At 34.5% G+C, this 22,230-nt stretch overlaps 1 protein-coding gene across 9 annotated transcripts in view; it reads right to left on the bottom strand.

Annotated features, from left to right (window-relative positions):
* CSPP1 (centrosome and spindle pole associated protein 1) overlaps positions 1 to 22,230 on the bottom strand; it is a 109,445-nt gene that overhangs the window by 69,820 nt on the left and 17,395 nt on the right. For 2 of the 9 annotated variants that reach the window (XM_043483470.1, XM_043483471.1), the window contains exons 4-9: positions 15,080 to 15,183; positions 14,342 to 14,365; positions 11,079 to 11,159; positions 9,758 to 9,856; positions 8,599 to 9,041; positions 178 to 276 (exon numbers count right to left, since the gene is read on the bottom strand). In XM_043483470.1, the coding sequence (XP_043339405.1) occupies positions 178 to 276; positions 8,599 to 9,041; positions 9,758 to 9,856; positions 11,079 to 11,159; positions 14,342 to 14,365; positions 15,080 to 15,183 (850 nt within the window). Of the gene's footprint in view, positions 1 to 177; positions 277 to 7,998; positions 8,056 to 8,598; positions 9,042 to 9,757; positions 9,857 to 11,078; positions 11,160 to 14,341; positions 14,366 to 15,079; positions 15,184 to 22,230 lie in introns of all 9 variants that reach the window. The other 7 variants (XM_043483473.1, XM_043483476.1, XM_043483475.1 and 4 more) reach the window with 6 other exon arrangements.

Genomic DNA, 22,230 nt, shown 5'->3' with positions numbered 1-22,230 from the left:
CCACAAAGTTTCATATAACACAATTCTTCCCTCCCCTCCTTTCCCCTAAATCCTCTCTCACTAATAAGCAAGACTGTTAACACACTATACCTTTCCAGTTTTCCAGCAAACCAGTCTTAGCAGTTGCTGTTTTACAGTGCAATGGCTGAAGGGCAGAATTTATATTACATACTATACCTTTGATTTCCAGCAGATGAAATTCGTATGTTTGACTGTTCTGTGACATCACCATGATACTCCATAGGAGGCTCATTGCCTCGTCTGTTCCCGTACATCCTTAAAAACATATTAGCTTATAGAGCTTGTTCCACATACAGTGGACTTCTCTTATCTTTCTTTGGTGATTTTACATTTGATGTTGGAAATATTAAAGGGAACAAAGCGTTATAACCAAGTTTTACCGTAAATACATTTGAAAATTAACTCAAATGACATCTGACAATATGATCTGCTGGCTAATGAGACACTAAGAGTTTAGATTCAATAGTCTTTAAAACAAAGGGAGATCAATTATAAATTATTTCAATATAACTTCTAGAAAATCTTAATATTAAAAATATGAAAATACTAATAAGACTTTTTCATTATTCAGTTAGTCAAAGAATATTTATTGAGCACCTACTACATGCCAAGTACTATTCCAGGCACTGAGTATGCACACACGGTCCTTGCTCTCATGAAGATAAGTCAAATTTCAAAATGAGATCTTTCTTTTACATCAGAATTCACAGATTCTGAGAATTATTTCACTGCATATACAAACCTTTTAACTTACAAATACAGCCGCAGTCTTACTATGAAATTAAACCAAATGTAGCAAGCCACAACATTTGCTAACACATAAATCACATGAAATACTAAATAATACCCATAGATGAATAGAGAACATTATAAGCAAATAGGCTGACACATGAGTAGAAAATGATTAGTTCATCTTACTCACAATTTCATGAATAAGAAAAAGGAAGATTAGAATTTTTTAATTTATTTTCTTCTTAAGAATTATTTCCAGAAAATAACTTTTAAGTGTTTTTTAATTAATTTTTTATTTCCACTTGGCAAACAAGGATTCCTTGAGCTTAATTTCTCACATCAAGAAACCAACATGACTTTTCACACCAACCTTTATCAGCACCCATGAAAATCAGCATTTCATAAGTCATATTTCTTTGCATGGCTGTTAACAAACTATAATCTCTCTCATGAGGTCAACTGGTAAGAAGTATGATTATTAAAGTATTATTCAATAATTTAGGTGAATTTATCATATTAAGAAAAAGCAATTTTCAGAAGAAAAGGAACTTATCACTCTCCACAGAGCCAGCATGTAAAATCTTCTCTTTGTTTCCATCACACTTTTCAACATCCCCTGTGGAGGAAAGACTACCCAGAACTGTAACCTGACTGCTATATGCACTGTGGCAGAACAGATACATGGTTTCCATTTTTTATCCACATCTAAAACAGAATCCTCCCCAATCCCTTTCAAAACACAATTTCAAATTATTTCAATTTATCAAAACACAGCTGATTTTATATCTAAAGCCAAAGGACTCAAATCTCTCTTTTAAACTGACACATCAGTTTACTGTTATTCCTTACTTCTACCACTTAAAGAACAGGGATATATAAACTTTAAGTCACCTTTGTAGTTAATAGTGCCAGGCAACCAGATTTAGTTATACTGCATCTATACAAACACACATGTGCAGAAAAGCGTAAACAGCAGGCCTGAGACCACCACCCTTAACAAAGGACTGTTTGCAAGAATGGCCCTTAGGTGGCACCTGGGAACACAGACTGGGAGGAGTCCACCATTCTCAGAACTGGCAAGTGTGACCCACTGTGCCTCAACTGTTTGTACAAGCAATAGAGTTTATGCTGAACTCCTGCTTTCTTTCAGCAAGTGTAGAATTTGGGCACATGCTAGGAAAAGGGTGCCTACATGACCAGCCCCCAATAACAACATTGGGCAAAGAGTTTCTAATGCACTTTCCTGGTAGACAACACTTCACTCCTGTTTTCACACTTTGATACTGCAGGAATTAAGGATGTCCTTGGCAGGGGGCTCTTGGAAGCCTGCTCCTGGTTTCCTTCAGACTTTGTCCCATGCAATTTTTTCATTAGCTGATTTTACTGTGTATTCTTCCACTGTTAATAAACCACAGCCATGAACATAACTACATACACAAAGTGCTGTGAGTCCTAGCGAATTGCCAAACCTGGGGGTGGTCTTACAAATCCACAACACAACAGACAGAAGTGAATTAGTTAACGTGACAAAGCAGAGCATAAACCGGTGAAAGTTCAAATACAGAGACATTTAAAGTTACACATTTTTTTTTTTTTTTTTTTTTTCAAAAGTCATCTGTGCTTTATTGCTCAGCACCGGCCCCTCACGGAGCCTATGTTGTAACGTTCCTGGGGGGTCCAGCCCCTGCCTCCCCACCCCAAATACGCCAGCCCTGCCAAGCTCCCAGCCCAGTGCAGGGTGGGTGTGCTGGGGGAACCTCCATTCCTGTCAGTGAAGTTCAGTCCAGAAAGTTACACATTTTAAAAGACATAACTTGAGATTAAATCAGAATTAACCAGAATTAAAGACTAAGACATACAAAAATTCTCTATAAAATCTATCGAAAAGTTTCTGGCTTCCTGTATTTTCAGTTGTCTAAAAACAACATTTGGACTTGTAATTGTGGCTTATCTTTATACAGCTGTCCCCAAAGTACAGGTTTCCCTGATGGCTCAGTGGGTAAAGAATCTGCCTGCAATGCAGGAGACACAGGAGATGTGAATTTGATCCTTGAGTCAGGAAGATCCCCTGGAGGAGGAAATGGCCACCCACTTCAGTATTCTTGCCTGAAGAATCCCGTGGACAGAGGAGCCTGACTACAGTCCAGAGGGTTGCAAAGAGACATGTCTGAGCCATTAAGCACACCCCCAAGTATGCTATATTTAGCACATCTACAATGTTTTTTTTTTTTTTTTTTATCTACAATGTTTTATCAGCTCTTCAGTATATAGAAATATATCTTAATAAAGCAAGCACCAAAAACGCAAAAGAAATTTCAAAGATCATTCTAAATTAAAGAAATTTAAGAAATGATTTTATGCATGCATAAGGTCAAGGTCTCTGCTAAATTCTACAGTAAAACCACACAGATTTCCTAACAAAAAGACTATATGAAAGATACTTCAAAGTACACCCTTTCACTAAAGAAAAAAAATTATTTAATCATAAAAGTCCCCTTCTGTCACTTACTCATAATAAATTCAAGACTAGAGAAATATTTAAGACATCCTACTCAATTTTATGAAATGACTGACGACATGATTGTGCTTACTTTGTTAAATCAAGGAAAAATTACTACTTACAAATAGAGATTCATAAATATTTCTTAAATTACTAATACAAGACGTTTAAAAAAAATCAAAGAAGCAAACAAAAAACCTAGAAAGCAACTTAACAAGCTGTGAAGTCAAATTATAGTTTGGAAAGTTAACCACCTTACTTATTACTAAAATGTCCCTATAATTATAATGGAATATCCTCCATTTATTGAACTCTCCTTCCTATTTACAATAAATTTAGCATTTAATCACTCTTAACTATCCCAATGAGTTGGCTTTAACTGCTTTTATGAGGCTCTCACAATTTACTTTTATTTTATTGAAGCAAATGAAGTCCCAAGACAGGGGAACTGGTGAGAGCCAGCAACCCTTTCACCACTCGCATCTTATCTCTTCAGCCCTCTTCACATTACGGGGAGACTGATAGATGATAAAATCCACAAGTAATGAACTCATCAATCATCTAAGAACAGCCTAATTTTATTCAGATCCAGGGATTCCAGTTAGGGCCAGTAAGTTCCTTCTGTTTAGTTATAACTTGGGAGCCAGTTCCACATTAAAACTATCCCTGTGACCCAGAACTAATTTATTTAAATATTCTACCACCTTTGATCCACAGGTTCACTTACCACACCTCAAGCCACTGAGGTTTTTTCAGAAAGGGACAGATCTCATAAAAGGAGAACTTTACTTCCTTTGATATATCAAATCAGATTTGATTGAGGGAATAAAATAATTACAAAATATTTCACCATCTTACTATCAAAAAAAGTTAAACCTATGCTAAATGGAAAAAGCTTTTTCTATTTCCTTGAAGACATGGGTCAGTAATTCTAGGTAATTAGGTTCAAATTTCAAGGCCCAAAGAAAACAGGTATGGGCTAGAGGCCAAATTTACTCTAAAAATTAGCATGTTTATCTTTTAAAAAATAATTACTCTCTTACAGAAGAAAAAGCAAGTTGTTTAAAACCACAAGTATTTTCAGCTAAGTTAAATGTGAATGAACAACTTCTAACTGATAATAAAAAACATTTTTCATTAATAAACCACAGAATCAAAAAACTCCTTCAGGAATAAATTTACAATGTTTATGCCATCAAGAATGACATAAAAATAAAATATTTACCACCTGTTGGTCCTGACACAGCTTACAGGGAGAAAGAATCAAGTTCCTCCTTACTTAAATCATAAAATTCACAATGGTTACACCACCTATTTGTTTTCATATCAAAAATTTCTCTAATGTGAATGAATTCTGCTAGGGGGACTCTCAACTATAGAAATTATAAGAAAACTACTGAGCTGTTAAATGTTGGTCACTATTTTTCTCCTTGTTTTCTGTTCTTCCAATTTTCATATTCACTTTAATTCAATAATGGGTTTCTCTAATATTGATCCCATCTTTAAAGTGGTGAAAACAACATAAAAATGGTCCTTCCAAATAAAAAGTAACTAAGGAAAAAAAGTAATACCAAGCTTAATAAACTCATGTTCTAATAAGCCATTTCTCCTCATTTATATCTTACATATTAAGCATGCACATTTAAGAGTGTCCTACACTAAGCAAGCACTTAGGCTATTGAGTCAGATTCTAGCTCAGATTCTAATTTCACATGAAGCATAATTTCAGAATTTTCTTAAATGAAAATCACAATTACAAACTAACAAATTCAAGAGTTAAACTGGAAGTGCTAACTGCCTTAGTGACATAAAAACTTTAAAAAAGAAACATTTTTAAGGCTAAAAATTTCCTTTACCCATTACATTAACATTGGTTGTAAAGTAAAACATAATAAGGTAGTATATTAACTTCTACAGCTCAAGTTAATAAATAATAAAGACTAGGATGACTATCTCTTTTAAAAGCATGTAAAAGTTTCAAAGTATTATAAAACAGTATTATATTCAACTTCAGAAAGCTCCTAAAACATTATTAATTTACTTAAATTGGTAAATATGTATCAAACGACACACACATACACACACAGTGCAACTGTCAAGCTAATGCTAACCATCTGTTACCTATTTTAAAACACTGTCAGTGATTGATTAATTTAAGAAAGTAAAATCATTCCTGGGCTTTATCTTCTCATATTTAAAGTGAGGGAAATATTTCATTAATAAATACATAATGGTATATGGAAAAGTTAATAGGGTAATTAGGAAAGAACTAAGATTAAAAACCTAAAAATAAAAATCAAAACTAGAATTCATTGCATGTTGACTATTCAAAGGGAAAAAAAAGAACATGGGAAATTTAGAAATATGAAGAAGAACTCTGTACTTCTCACAATCAGCAGTGATTATTTGTTTTCAAGAACTTCTGGTTAAGTAGACAGTAAACCAACTATGTACTCCAATAAAATTAATTAAAAAAGAAAAGAAAATGACCTGCAGAGCCAAAAAATGATTACAGTATATAGTCAGCCCTCTGTATCTGTGGGGGTTTCCCTGTTGGCTCAAACGTTGGTGAAGAATCTGCCTGCAGTGCAGGAGACCCAGGTTCAATCTCTGGGTCGGGAAGATCCCCTGGAAAAGGGAATGGCTACTACTCAAGTATTCTTGTCTAGAGAACTCCATGGACAGAGGAGCCTGGCGGGCTCCAGTCCCTGGGGTCGCAGAGAGTCAGACACAACTGAGTAACTAACAGTTTCACTCTCTGTATCTGTGGGTCCTGCAACCAATCTCAGATAGAAAGTATTTGAGGGAAAAAAAAAATTCCAGAAAGTTTCAAAAGGCAAAACTTGAATTTCTTGCAAACAGGTAACTACTTCCATAGCACTTACAACTATTTACATAACATTTACATTGTATTAGATATTATAAGTAAACTAGAGATGATTTAAAGCATAGGGAAGATGTGCATAGATTATAAGGAAACACTACACCACTTTACCAAAGGGACTTGAGCATCCAAAGATTTTGATATCCCTGAGGTGTCCTGAAATGGATCCCCCTTGAATACCAAGGAACAACAGTTTTAAGAATAGTTAAAGCAAGAGACCAAATAGTGGTACACATTTCTTTAGTCTCAAAAATTTCACTAACAAGCAGAGTCATTTTTCCTAGCAACCATTCTGCCTGCTAAATAAATCTAGTGATCAATGTGAAATCTTTTCTTTTTTGCTGGAAAGAAATCTACAAATCTGAAATACAGAAATCCAATTTTAACCTCAACTGCCATTGAGACATATGTGAAAAACCTTACATTTAGAGACGTAAAAGCTTACACAATAACAAAATGTATAATAATGATTCACATTTTTAAGAAATACTGTTAAAAACATTAATATATATAACAGGAATTAGTCACATTGACCTATATATTTAATCTAAACTACTGCTTGGGGAAGATTTTATGTAGAAATTTCATTTCATTCGTGGGATACATAAGAAAAAAGATTGTTCTCAAATAATGGGGCTGAAATTGATTTGTTAGTTCATGTAGAAATTATCATAAGGTATAATTACAAAAATAATAGACTAAAATGTTAAAAACAAAACAACCATCACAATAAGTTTTTTGAAATTCCAATCTTAAAAGGTATACATTATACTCTAAACATAAACTGACACCATAAGGAAAAAAAGTTCTCATGTACAAGTTAAGGCAATACCAAGAGTCCAAAAATATCTGTATTTTCCCAACTGAGACTTCCTGTAGTTCAGGCAGCCTTTGACGACCTCCAGATATAAATATTTTCAAATATAAAATGTCACAGAATTTGGAGCATTTTCTGAAGTACAATTAGATCCAAACAAGAGATAAACTATAATTGACATTACAAAATTCTAATCCTTCAATCAGATTACCTGAATCAGAGTGAATATGTTGTACAGCAGAAACCAACACAATCTAGTAAAGCAATTATCCTCCAATTAAAAAACTAAAAATTAAAAAAAAAAAGACTGGATATGAGCAGAATGTAATAACTACAGAATAAAGAGCAGATGAGAAAGCACTGCAAAGGCTTTGTATGATTATTAATAATTAGAACAATAATCATGTAGCATGTCTCAGAAAATTCTCTAAAATATTTTTAAAAAATAATCTATTTGGATGAATGAATGAAACAAGTCCCATAAACTGTTCAATACTTACATTTAATCCCTACAGGTTATCTAGTCAATGAAAATATCAGATCCTATCATATTTCTATCTCCAAATCAAAAGTTAGATTAAAGCAAGCTTTGAGTATTAAGACAAATGACTTAATAAGACCCCATCGTAGCAATTAATAAATTACAAATAGTGTCACAGAAACAACATCCAAAGGAACTGAAAAGCACCTAAAAATCTGATCAAAAATAATAAGTGCCATTTCACTTAAATAAATGTTCAATAAATAACTTAAAAGCAAAAATGTTGATGAAAGTACTTAGAGCATAGAAACATTAAAGGAATGAACTGTATCTCATCTATTTTAAAGTGTTTTCCCCCCACATTTTTACATCTGAAACTCAAACAGCCTTGAATCTGGCTGTAAGTCAATTATTGCAAGGAGAAGCTATTTTTCTCATGCCAGTCACCATGGCGCCCTATGGGAACAAGATAACTGAATTCTCGCCTCAGGGTTGTTTCAGACAATGCTGCTAACTCACTTCAGTCATGTCTGACTCTATGCAACCCCATGCAGCCCACTCACCTCCTCTGTCCCTGGGATTCTCCAGGCAAGGATACTGATGTGGGTTGCCATTTGATTCTCCAATGCATGAAAGTGAAAAGTAAAAGTGAAGTCATTCAGTCGTGCCCAACTCTTAGCAACCTACCAGGCTCCTCCGTCCATGGGCTTTTCCAGGCAAGAGTCCTGGAGTGGGTTGCCATTGCCTTCTCCGGTTTTGGACAATACTGCAGCATGAATTCAGACTGAAAACCTGAATCAGTACTGGCTTACAGTTCAAATTCTCAGGGAAGTTCTTTTTAATTCCCTCCACTCAGTGCCAAGGTTGAGAAGTGGAAGTTTCTTTTCTGTCCTTTCCTGTGGGAAAGTTTATTTCCCTTTTAATTTTATATTTACCTAAGTTGTAGCCTTTCAGTGTCCTAGCTTTTTAATTGGGTCCCTTTTTCCTTATCATGGGTTTTTTCTTTGTTTTTCAGTGACACATAAATTATGGTATAAAACTGATAGCATCCTAAAATTAATCAAATATGTACATCAAATGAAATAGCATCTCTCTAACAATGATAAAAAGTAACAAGAGCAATATTAAGCAAATAAAGAAAATAAAAATGAAGTTGTAAATACCTGTCTTTTGTATAAACTCTCAAAAGTCTTCTATCAAAATCACTTTCATATCTAAACCTCTCATCCATGTCTTCACTTACTTCTGGATCATAGCCTGGTCTGTAATACTGTTTATCAAAAGCACGATCCTCATTAAACCTGTGAAATCTTCTATCTGGAATGTCAGTCTTGCTGTCAAACCTTTGATGTTTTTTATTGGAAACGCCCACTTCTTCATCAGTTTTTTTAACGACTCTTCTACTGTTCCTTAATTCAATTTCATCATCTAATTTTCGGTACCTGTCCTCTTCTAGTCGTCTTTGGTTTAGAAGTTCTTCATATGCCTCTGAAGGAGTTAAGACATCTTTTCTAGGACCCTCTGAATTTTCGCAAGATGACTGTATTTGTGAAGGTAAATCAGGTTTAACCTGACTGATAGGTTTTTTACTTCTTTGATTCTTCTGCTGGTTAATAAAAAAAAAAGAAGAAAAAGATCTTAATGAGATGCTATTTCCTAAAAGGTAATTAAATTCTCAAATGATGCTTAATCTATTTACCATCTCAACTCAAAGACTTAATCACCCATAAGAAATATCTTTTCTTTAGGAAATAACCTTCAAGGAAGTGTTATCCTTTAATAAAACTTAATAAATACAAAATAAATAGGCAACAATAATATGGATAGATGGTTACAAAAAGAGAAGATAAACTATCCCAAGGAGATTTTACACATATTTTGGCAGTTAAATATTGGTTCAGAATATTTCAAATTAAATGCCTTCTCAACACAGAGAATATAGGATACAGTAAATTTTTCAACCACTCTTAAATTTGGTTATATTTCTTTACATATATATGTATATATATATACATATAGCTAGAAATTTGTCAGTACAAAAAATCACTTAAAAATAAAATATAAACAAACATTACTTAAAACCAATCTCTAAAATTAAATCTCTTCCGTGAAGTTAAAGTTAAAAACCAGAGTAAGTTCTTCAGTATGAGATAAAACCATTTACAAAATTAAATCTCTCTCCTGTGTTTGGTTCAGTTTGGCTTAACTTTTTAAATATTTATATAAAAACTAAGTGAAATGTTTAATAATATAAAAATATTTTCAAGTGAATACAAACATTCAGCATGTGGTGGTAAAGATTTATTTAGAAGCAAAACCTACCTCAGTACTCTTTTCTACCTGTCTGAACTTTTCAGTGGATTCTTCCTTATCCCTGAGAAATTGATTGTATTCTTTGTTACGTTCAAGTTTCAACCTTTCCTTAAAATAGAAAGCCAAAAGGTAATGTTTAAAAAAAAAAAAGGCAATGTTAATTTCAACATTAGGAAAAAGTACCTAACAGTCAAATCAGACTCATACAATTCAGAGGTCCTACTCAGCATCAAATTTTACTAGTAATGTCAAAGGCAGGAATAGTTATAAGGCACAGGAGATGAAGGAAGAGATCAGAGACCACCAGGGCTGTTCCCCTTGTCCATTCTGGACCCACATTAAAATAAGGTTTACTACATGCTTAAGTTTCAATTAACACACGAGATATCTAACATGAGGGCAAGGCTTTGATTTTGAAACACCTGCATTTTATACTCCAATAGTTACTTGACTTAGATGATACCTTCCTATTGATAAATAAATCTCTTCCACCAGGAAGTACACGAATGTGTTTGCCAGTAGGTCTGTCATTAGCATGTTTCCAAGACTTGACCGGGCTACCTTCCTACTTTTCTTCTCAAGGATATCTCTTGCCTCCAATTTCTCACACCCCACCCTTGAAAGACCTGCTTCTATCAATTTCCTTCCCAAGTTTAAGGAAAGATCTTTGTTCTACTTAAAACATACAAACGTAAAATTATCATAGTAATAAAATGTTATAACATCAATGTTCTATTGAAACATAAATATGTTGTATTAGGAAATGTTCTTAAGACCCAATACCTTTAGCATCATTGAAACAGCACAATCTAAAAAAGTTTTGCAAGAAGTGAGGCTGTCTTTTGAAACTTACTGTCCTTTTGCCTCATATACTATATCATAATTCTGATCTAGCTTGGGAATTTGAATATCTACAAGAGGAATACAGTGCTTAATCACTACCCCCTGTTAAGATAATATACATTTATTTGTGATAGGAACACATATTCAAATAGCCCAAAAGTCACCTATATAAAAGCTCTCATCCACTCATCTCACTGATAATTTTTTCATATACCATGAACTTTATAGCTTAGAAACCAATGCTTTAAAAAATGAATTCTGAATATTCAATTAATCAATGTATTAAAGGAATATAGCATATTACATGGTTACAAATGTGACATTCCAAAACATTTTTTGAACAGCACTAGAGACTCAACAGATTTTGAAAAAAATCAAGTATGGAAAATGACGTAAACTTGTTTGCATTTAAGTCAAGAGTATGCTCTTTCATGATTTTGATGCCTCAAGAAACTGCTATCCATAACAACTATTCCTATCCACCTACCTTAGCAGATAACCTCTCACCAATAGGAAGAGAAACTCCCAGAGTAGATGGATCTGTTTCACTCGTGGATAGAAAATTTTTCTGTATACAGACACACACATTAAAAAAAATACATTACCTAATTGCCTTTATAAAATGTTTCATAAATGTGCTTTACATTCTATTAATATAGTCTAAATTATTACATTATACAGAGCAACAGAATGAAATGGAGATGAAGGCAGAAACTACAAATGTGTGAAGACTATACCAAAATTAGAAAAAAAGAGAATTTTCTAATTTCTCTGCAATTAATGGACATCTATTTAAATGCCAGAAGACATAAACTAGGAACGTTGTTTCTTTCTGAGCCTCTCCATCCCTGTCCATTAAGCATTTATGTAATGCAGTGTGACAGACAGCGCATCAGACTAGGACTCCAGAGGCCTGGGCTCTTGGACCAGCTACAGCAATTCCCAGCTGAGCTACACTGAGCAAGTCGCCTAAGCTCTCTCATCCAGACTTCCTCCTGTAAAACGAAACTGGAATCTGTTCTGCCTTAGCAAAGCTGCTACAAGATCAAGAAGGATTTAAAAAATGTAAAATCTCTTTGAACACCATAAAACAAACACAAGGGATTTATAAAAATAAATACAATCCCCAACTTTCTGGTACTGGTGCTGAGTAGTCATATAATCTGGAGAAGTTACTTAATTTATCTGCTTCTGTTTCTTTGTAAAACAATAATAATAGCATCTATATTATTAGGTAATGAGGATTAAATCAATCAATACTTATTAACCTAATTCTATGACTTTTCTGTATTCATAAAACAAACAATCTAATACTTTTCTGTTACTTTTACAGGTGGTAGGGAGAAAAAGATAAGCATATGTTCCCTCTATTTAAGAGATTTATAATTCAAATGAAGAAACAAACATGGAAACAAATAACTATAATATAATGTACCACAACAGAGTTACACTCAAAACATCATGGGAACAAAATAATTGATAAAACAGACTAATCTGAATTTAGAAATAAGCTGTGCTACAAAAGCTAATTTGAAAGGTGGTTATATAAATTCTAAGCTTATTTGTTATTTGACACATGACTAGATACCTGAGTCAGTTTGATCCCTGTATACCAAAGTACAATGTAAACCTAGTCATTTTGTAGTTATACATGTATCAAAAAAAAAAAAGAGTTCCAATTTTGAGCATAGACAGATACTGCATCCTTATTCCTTCATTAAGCCATGCCCCACTCCAAACATGGGCCCAGGATGATGTTTGTACTTTTCAATAAAATGAAAAAAATTAATAATAAGGCTGACACAGTGAACTTTAATCATTCACTCATTCATTTAGTAAATATTGAGGGCCAATATATCTACACTGTTCGATACATCTGGGACTTATCAGTGAAGAAAACAAAGATATTTGCCTTCCCAAAGCTCACATTCCAGCAGGGAGAACTGACAAGAAATAATAAACACAACGAAGAGTAATTCTACAGTACGTTAGAAGGTGGTAAGTGCTATGGCCAAAAAATAAATAAATAAAATGAAAAGAACAGTTGTCAGGTAGCCTACAGGCTTCTAGGGGATGGGAGTCAAAAGATTGGAAATCTGGAGTTCCTTTTTTAGACGTGCTCAACACAAGATACCCACTAGATTTCTAAGTGAAAACGTCAAAGAGTTTAAGGTTCAGGAGAGAGGTCTAGGCTGAAAATAATTTACTGACTCAGTTTAAAAACTTCTTCTGAAAATATGTTCTTTTTGTGTTTAGATGGCCAAGTGTTTTTTATTCTAAAGACTAGAAAGAAGATGGTAGTTAACTGTTTAAGTGTCTCTTCTTGGCAGAACTTTAAGATTTGATCATTTTTTTTAAGTTAATACTCTTGCCAAAGTCTGGAAGCCACAAGAAATCCAGAGAGAATGGGACTTGGAAACTGTACATATTCCAGGGGTCAAGGAAGCCATGGCAGCCGCCTCCCCATATCCTACATAATTTTCTCTTTCCCTTGCTTTCCTCTCCACTCCCGCCTTCTCAGATGTCAACCAAAAATTGTCTTTGTCATATTAAGGAACTACTGTTCCTCTACCACAACTATATTCTTAATAATCTAAGACCAAAACTTCCTTCACAGCCCTTTACATTTAAAGATTTGTGCTCCTCGATTCTTCTCTTTCATAAAGGCAATTTCTTGTTATACCTTCCATTGCCACTCTTTTTTAAAAACGTTGTGTCTATAAAATACTGCAAAAGCCACAAGTGAAAGTGGTGGTGGTTTAGTCACAAGTTTTGTCCAACTCTTGCGGCCCCACGGACTGTAGCAGATACTAAAGGAAAACCTCACCCAACGAGCGGTAAGGAAGGTGAGAGGACAATGAGGCCCAAGGCCAGGGAGGCAGGCGAGATCGTGATGAGACTACTCATGTCATGCTAAGGAACTTGAATTTTTATCCTGAAGGCAGAGAGGAGACACACACAGAAGGATTTCAACTGGTAAGGGACAGGATCATCTGGAAAGTAGCATGGAGAATGGACGGAGAATCAGAGCAAGGAGATCAGTCAAAAATCTGGAGGCCTTTCCTGATCATTACAGTACCTGCCTTGTTAAAAGAGTTATCACTGTCTGAATTGTATAAATGTTATCTCTACAACTAGATTCTAAGCTCCTTGAAGACAAAATTCATACCAGATTCATCTCCATGACAAGTGTTTAAAAAGTGTTGGCTGAAAGATAAATGGATGTGTGAGATTCATTTTAAAAACAGTTTTACAAAATGTTTTCTTCATTTTCCAATATAAGTTTGCAAATGTAATCCACAGGTTTGAGAACCAAAATATTGAGTAATCCAGACTGACAACAAACAGTTCAAAAATATCTTAGAATATCTTAAATATTCTGTTGTTTAGTTAATCTTAATGCGACTAGTACAATTATAATTATTTTGAAGAACAAAAACGTGCATGCTGAGAACAAATGAATTTACAATAGCTATAGAATATTTCTAAAAGATGCATAAGAAAGCAACAAAAACAAATGCAAAGCAGGAATCAAAAACAATGCTTGATTCTACTAATGGAAACGTAAGATGTATAGACTGTCATTTTGCTAAAAGCAAGGATCCAAAATGGTGCCATTAAAAAGTCTCTGAATCACAAATGAAGTTATTTTTATTAGTTTTCGAACAACAATATCATATATGCAAATAATCACAAGCTACTAGATCTAAAACAAAACAGTAAAGAAGAACATTTTGCAGGCAACCCTACCTTTCTTTTTGCTTGTGTAACACCCTAAAGTCAAGGGAAACAAACCATTGGTAAAATGTATTCAAAGTCCTTTCTCTATGTCAAACCAGAATAAATAAGAGACGATTCACACATGTGGAATAAACATTACAAAGTAGGAAGAAACTAAAGAATCTCTTTGGATGACTAGAAACATCATGACTGTTTTAGATACATTTATAACCTAGTAAACTATATTTTAAAACTATAATAATTAGTTTAGTTATCATATAATTTAACAAAAAATACTTAAAACAAGAGTTCCAGTAGGTAAATAGATTAAACCATAAAGCAAAACCTGATGGTTAAGGAAATATGCTGAATGACATTTTATAAGCTTAGTTCTTAGGAAAATAATTAGAAACTAGAACTCCACATGTCATTTTAATACATGGTTGAGCGGAAGAGAGTACTAGCTGTGCTATTTTACACCATGACTACTTTACAAAAAACATGAACAAGAATTTACCATCTCATTTAAAATTAGAACCCCTGCCCTCCTTAAAAGGTCAAGAGTCTGTGTTATTTCATGGCACCAATTCTCAGAATCATTTTTTTCTCTATCAATGTCATATATATCACTTAACTTTCGCTACAGGACATTGCTAGATACCCCTAAAAATGTAAATATTAATGTACATGACTAAAAAATCTTATGAAAATAAATTCAGGAGGTAAATTCTAAAGCACAAAACCAAACGAGTTACTAGAACTCATTACCTGAGTAAGATAGCGTCTGTAATCTTGTCGCAATTCTTCTTTCAGCTTATGTTTCTTCTGTTCATAGTCTTCCCCAAGTGGTAAACTTAATCCATAATCAATTCCTAGAAAGAAAACAACTTCTTAAGCAATGTAGCTAATTGCAACCCAATCTCAATTTCAATGCAATGTCCTGTAACAAAGCACAGTAGGAAGGAACACAGTCATGTGGATTCTGAGACTTGGATCAGGATAATAAATTTTTTATTTGAAATGTTTCAATAGGTAATACATTCAAACAATGGAAAATATCCCTCCCACCCACTTCTCCTGCCCAGAACAACCAACACTGCTATATCTGTGTCTTCTTCCGGAGGTTTTTTATACATCTATAAAAGGCATCTTCAGAGTACTATGTGTGGGTGTTATATTTAGTTCTTCCCCCTTTTGATAGATGGCTCTGCATGTTTTCCATCTTTTTTTTTTTTTTGATGTGGACCATTTTTAAAGTCTTTATTGAACTTGTTACAACACTGTTTCTTCTCTATCTCTGGTTTTTTGGCTGCAAGGCTTGCAGGATGCCAGCTCCCCAAACAGGGATCTGTTCCCACACCCCCTAGATTGGAAGGTGAGGTCTCAATCACTGGACTGCCAGGGAAGTCCCTGCCATCTCGCTTGTTGAAGGACAGCAAAATTAAAGCAAAGAAAAGCCAATTACCTTTACTTCTTCATTTAATTCTGCTGAAATTCTTTTAAAATACCTACAGCAATTTTAATATGTGTCTTTTAGTCTGTGAAAATTAATCATGTGATATTCTGACAGAAGAATATGTGTCGTAACAGTTTTTTAATTGAAGGATAGCTGATTTAAAATGTGCTAATTTCTGCTGTACAGCAAGGTGATTTAGTTACACATACACATGAAAGTGAAAGTGAAGTCGTTCAGTCACATCCAAGTCTTTACCACCCCATGAACTGTACAGTCCATGGAATTCTCTAGGCCAGAATACTGGAGTGGGTAGCCTTTCCCTTCTCCAAGGGATCTTCCCAACCCAGGGAGTTTTTCATATTCCTTTCCATTATGGTTTATCACAGGATATTGAACATAACATGTTTGAAAAAACTGTTAGGCCATGCATGGTTTAGGCTGAAATTTCCAAAAAATTTTAAAGTTGCAAATTCTGATTTCATATAAATGGATATTAATTTTTATTGTGGTAAAACAGACATTTTAACCATTTTCAAGCATACAATTCACTGGTATTAAGTACGTTCAAAATGTTGTACAATCATTACCACTATCCATTTCCAGAGTTTTGTCATTCCAAATAGAAATTCTATAAAAGAATCTTAGTTTTCTAAGAAAAACCTCCATTTTGAGTAGGGCTTCCTTACGCAAGAGTTCAAAAATCGAATTACATTTTGGGGTGATGACCATAGCGATGGCTGCACAACTTGTAAATACACTGAAGACCACTGAATTGTACAATTTAAATGGGTAAACTTTATGGTATGTAAATTATATCTTAATAAAACAGTTAAAATCAAACTATATACTTTAAATATATTTTTAATACTAAAATACTATGTCAAGCACCGATATCACGTAAGCGTTTCAATTTCTGAAGCCTCTTTCACTTTTTTAGTCCTACTGATTGAGTGAGTGAAGTCGCTCAGTCATGTCCGACTCTTTGCGATCCCATGGACTGCAGCCTACCAGGCTCCTCCCTCCATGGGGATTCTCCAGGCAAGAATACTGGAGTGGGTTGCCATTTCCTTCTCCAGGGGATCTCCCCGACTCAGGGATTGAACCCTGGTCTCCTGCACTGCAGGCAGACGCTTTAACCTCTGAGCCACCAGGGAAGCCCTTTTAGTCCTACTAGGCAATACTAAAGTATAAAATATTATTTCTGAACAAAATAAATTTTTTCCTCAAAGTCAGCTACCAGAAATACAGATGAAGTAACTGACTGTAGGTAATACACCAACAGGAATATTACCATTTTTTCTGCCTTATTCCTCATAATGCATCTAAATGATGGAAACTTTTCATGACTGTGTCATATCACTGTTGTGTTACATCACTAAAATGTTCCAGGATCAAAAATAAAACCAAAGTAGTATAAATATAAACGAACGCCTATTGATTTTTATGTAATACTGAATTCCCCTTTCTACCATAAAAACCCGAATTCTCTTCATAAACACTCCTGGCCTACTTAACTCCTCATGACGAGAGTATAACAGAGGACTCCTTAAAGACACCGCTTACTCATGCTCCCAATTCTCTTCCAAAAGAATCTAAAGCATTCCATATAAATTCATCTGAGAAAGACATTCTTTCCTCACAAAGAAAATTTACAAACCTATTCTCAAAGAGACAGAATTAAAGCCTAAAGAGAAAAATGGTTTGCTTTTCACATTCAGAAAGGAATTTCAGACATGAACTTAGAACTATAAAATCCATAAACGCACGGTCCATGCTTTATTCAACTTTACAATAAATGTGTAAATGAATATACGAATGAATGCCTGAGTAAGAGAAAGATCAAGAAGAAAAACACTATTCTTAGTATTTCATTTCTGCTTTTAGGAGTATGATTGCATAGAAAGAGTAAGCATAATGACTAGTAACCAGTTACCTGTCTCTAGTTACACAAGGTCACAATGGATGCACTATTGTGTCAAGGAGGAAAAGAAAACAATGCTACAAGGATGATGCCCTCCAATGTGCTCAGCTTCCCTACTCAGCAGAACAAGTAATTTACAGCTTTTTAAGTCATGTATTTAAGGTGGCTTTTACTGCTGATTTTCAATTCTGCTTTGTGGGTTTATATGAAAGAAAATAAAGAAAAATATGGTTCATTTTCATCTATAGTTACTATTCATATCAAGTTTATCATGAGTATCTGCTTTTTACTATTGATTCAAATAGTATTTGTATTAACTGTCTTAAAAGATGAGTGAGTATACATAATGCCTTCAGAATTATTTAAAATTTTATTAACTAAATGTTCAGTCAACAGAAAATACTTTTTAATTATTTTTATCTGGTACCAATATTTTACAATATTAGAGGTAGGTCATAGACATAAAATTAAGAACTGTATAGAACTATTAAAATATTCTGTGCACTTTAAGTATTAACAACGGGATCCTAACTGACTTAATGAACTGAGAAATATGGTGAGACTTACTTTTTCAGGGCAGCTGTCTTCTGATTGTTCCAGGGGCAAGTAAAAGCATCAGTGTCACCGTAGGGTCAGTTGAAGTGATGTCACTTCACCAAATACAACATCAGTGACTCTAAGTTAACATTATGCTTCAGAGCTAGAGCAATTCAAAGTATCTGGTTTCCATAGCAGGTATGGGTTAAATATTTAAAACTACAGTGTGTAATCTTTTTAAAATTAGTTTTCATTTTCTAAATAGCACTCATAGTAAATACTTTACAGATTACCATGGAATACTTAGTTTCTTCTTCTTATTATATTACCATCAAAAAGTATTATGTCAAAATAATCAAAGGACAAATCATAGGAAATAATACTAAGCCTTTCCATAAGCAAGTTACTTATCAAGAGATGGAAATACTTTGAGAAGAACTTCAGCGAAAAGACATTATTACAAAGGACCCATTTGACTTGTACAAACTGCACCAAAGAGGTAGGATGTCTGGGATTTAGCTTGGAATAAGAGAAACCTAAGACTACGTATGCTACAAGGAGTGACAATTAAGAGTACTACTAAAAATTAGTAAATCAATTTACTTTCCTTTTGTCTAATTTCCAAAATCTTTTTTAGCTTATACCCTAGAATGACGCTGCAATATGAAACTCTGCTGTTGCTTCTTTTCTGATATTTTTAAATTTCAGCAATGTAACTTCCCTTCTTTATAATTCTTTTTCAAATTTCCACAAGCACAACTGTATTTAAAATTTTTAAAAATCATACTAAATAATTTCTAGTGACAAGAATAAAATTTTTTCTTACTTCAATAATCTGCAAACTTTTTGCTTGCAGATTTACTTGACTTCTGAGAATGAAAACTAAAATAAATTTTGGGCATTCTGGAGCCCAAATCAATGGTACTTTGATATGAGTGAGAGATATTGCCTAGAAATGGCAGATGGATAAAAAAATACGTAGGGCCTACAAACATTAAAGATGGATCCTGGAGTATTCAAACTTTAGAGGTAAGGGAGATAGAAAGGAACCAGAAAAAATAAAGATGAAAAGGACTGTGTTGGGAGTCTTCAAAGCCATCCCCAGGTTTGGTGACTTGACAGGACTCACAGAATGCAGAAGCCATTATACTCACAATTATGGTTTATTACCCTGAAAGGATACAAAGCAAAATTAACAAAGGAATGAGGCACTGTTCAGGGTAAACTAGGTTCAAACTTTAAGAGTTTTTCCCCAGTGGAATCACACAGGACGTGCCTAATTCCTGCACAACAAGCTGTGATGGCACACGTGAAGGGTCGTCTCCCAAGGAAGCTCCCTACTCAGTGCCCAGGGTTTCTAACAGGAGCTGGTCACCTAGGTACCCTCTGCTAGTACGTACCAAAATTCCAGACTCTACAGACAGAAAGCAGGTACTCTACATAAACCCTATGGTTTATATAAAGTTTAGGCACAATGAGCCATTCTTTTTATCAGTGTAAGAAACTATTTACAAGCTAAATTCCAGACAGCAGCCAAAAGCCAGTCTGCAGTGGAAACCCTAGCAGCAGACAGTAACTGGTCCAGGTCTGTCAACAGACAGTAAGGTTCTTTTTAATCTCAAGAGGTCATGGTCATGTCCCTATACTGTAAATGGTGGTATCTTCAACTGCACAACAGGATTTATGCTACCATATACAGAAAAAGAAAAGAGGGTTATACACATGTGTGCAGTCTAGTCATGAAACTACATACAAGAAACTGCTAAATAACTAGAGGACAATGTTAGGAGGATCATCAGTTCTCAGGCTATATACTTCTGTGTCTTTTTTTTTTTTTTTTACCATGTGCACGTTTTCCTTTATTTCTTTAATGAAAAATACAGAGGGGTAAAAACCTTAAATACAGTAATGCTCTCATCCTTATCACTGAGCCAGGAACTACTTTAAAAGCAGTACAAAATCTATGGATGTAGAGCCAAAATACACTTACATATGAAAAAAATGTTGGAAGTATTTACTGTATTATTTCATTTATTAAAAATGTCTTCCAGGATATAAAACATCAAAATGAAAGGAATAATCCTCAACCAGTCTAAGGGGAAGTGTTCAACTTCTCTAAAGAAGAGAAAAGATGAGGGGATGATCTTTGACTGAGGTATGACAGAACTAAATTTAAAAGATGAAAGGAAGCATTTCTCATCAACAATGCTTATGAAACATGAAAATGAGCTAGTCAGAAAGGCTAAAGGATTTTTAAATAAAATAGTAACAAGCATTATGCCTAGAAATGGTTTAGGGAGATGGAAAACAGCATTTGCTTTTACAGATTGTTTTCAGATTTTCTCATAATTTCGTTAAATCTAAGTAATTCTAACAAACTCCTTATCAATGACACCATTTCATCAGCATATATCAACTAAGCCATGCACATGCTGTGTATAATAAAGAATCTAGCTAGCCTCTGTCTCTGGGAGGTAACTTCTAAATTCTTGGAATCTTCTGAGTCATGAGATCTTATGTTACTCATGACAGGTCCCCAGAACAAACCTCTATGTTGATACTAATAAGGTGACTCACAGTGAGTCCCTAGATGGTTTAAGCTAAAGAAATAATACAGATGGGGACTGTTCACACCAAAAAGATCAAACATGTAATTGGAGGGTTGGACCTTTGACCCATGTGACATCAGCCTGACCTCAGGAAAGTAGGTCTGGAGAGAATGAGCCACATGGACAGTGACAAAATCATTCATGCTTATACAATGAAACTCCTGTAAAAATTCTAGACACCAAAGCTCAGGTGAGCACCCTAGGTGGCACTACTCTATACTGTCACCTATTGATGTGCCAGGAGGGTAACACACATCGCCGAGGTTGATGGAAGCTTCATATTTGAACCCTCCCAGACCAGGCCCTGTGTGTCTCTTCCTTTGGCTGGCTGATCTGTATCCTTTTGCTATAATAAACCTGTAATGATAAGTACAGCACTTTCCTGAGCTCTGGGAGTCATCTAGTGAGTTATCAAACTTGAGGAGGTGGTAGAAACAGTTCGTCAGAAGGAAGAATGGCCCATGAAGTCCACACTTGCACCTGGTATTTGAAGTAAGAGAAGTCTTGTACGTTAAGACTTGCAGAAGTCTTAACACTCCTCAAATCCGTTGGTCAGAGGTATAAATGGTGGAAGAAGGAGCCACATGAGTAAGCATTATCCATGAATATCACTGTCTAACAGAAATGAATTTACATAATCATAAAAATGTAGTGGTCCATGACAGCTGTACAATGAGCTATTAATAGGCTGTCTTCGTTGGCTAAAACAAATATTGCCAGTTTATATGTCATTGATAGCTACTATGCTTAATTACTCATTCAGAGTATAGTGTCACTGAGCTTAATTCAATGTATAAATTTTAGACCAGTTTGTTTTCTAATTCCTCAATGAGATCACTGTGGAAAACTGTTGCCAAGTTACTTTACATTTTTCCTAACATCAAAAATTAAGTATTTGGCCTAATCTTAAGACCACAATTATTCAGGCAAGAAATAAGTAACTGAATGCTCAGAGGTACAAAATCAAATTATTATTCTTTAGAAAGATTCAATGTGCATCAAAAATAATTATACTTCAGTTGGCAATTAAAAAAATAATGCATGAAAATTAAATTCTACACACCTAACAAAATTGCTTATTTTTGCCATGGGACCTTCATTCATTCAAACTATCTTCTCTAAACACCAAAGTGCCAGACACTGTGTTAGGCAATGAACGTACAAGGGCAGAAAAGCTGGGATGCCACTGGGATAAAACAGAGAGCTGAACAAGTTCAAAACTGTTCTTCAAGGGGAGAGCCAATGTCACAGGAGCATAAGGTAGGAATGTCCAACACAATCTGGTAAAGGTGACAAAAGAGGAAAATCACCATAATGGAAACAAGAAGCCATTGAAGGGTCTGAAATAGAGACTAACATGATCAGATTCGGTTTGGGGGAGGACATCAACTGGCAG

This window comes from Cervus canadensis, chromosome 12 (genome assembly GCF_019320065.1).
Source record: "Cervus canadensis isolate Bull #8, Minnesota chromosome 12, ASM1932006v1, whole genome shotgun sequence".
NCBI lineage: Eukaryota > Metazoa > Chordata > Mammalia > Artiodactyla > Cervidae > Cervus > Cervus canadensis.
Note: the sequence above shows the minus strand (reverse complement) of the source record. Positions and strands in the feature narration are given on the sequence as shown.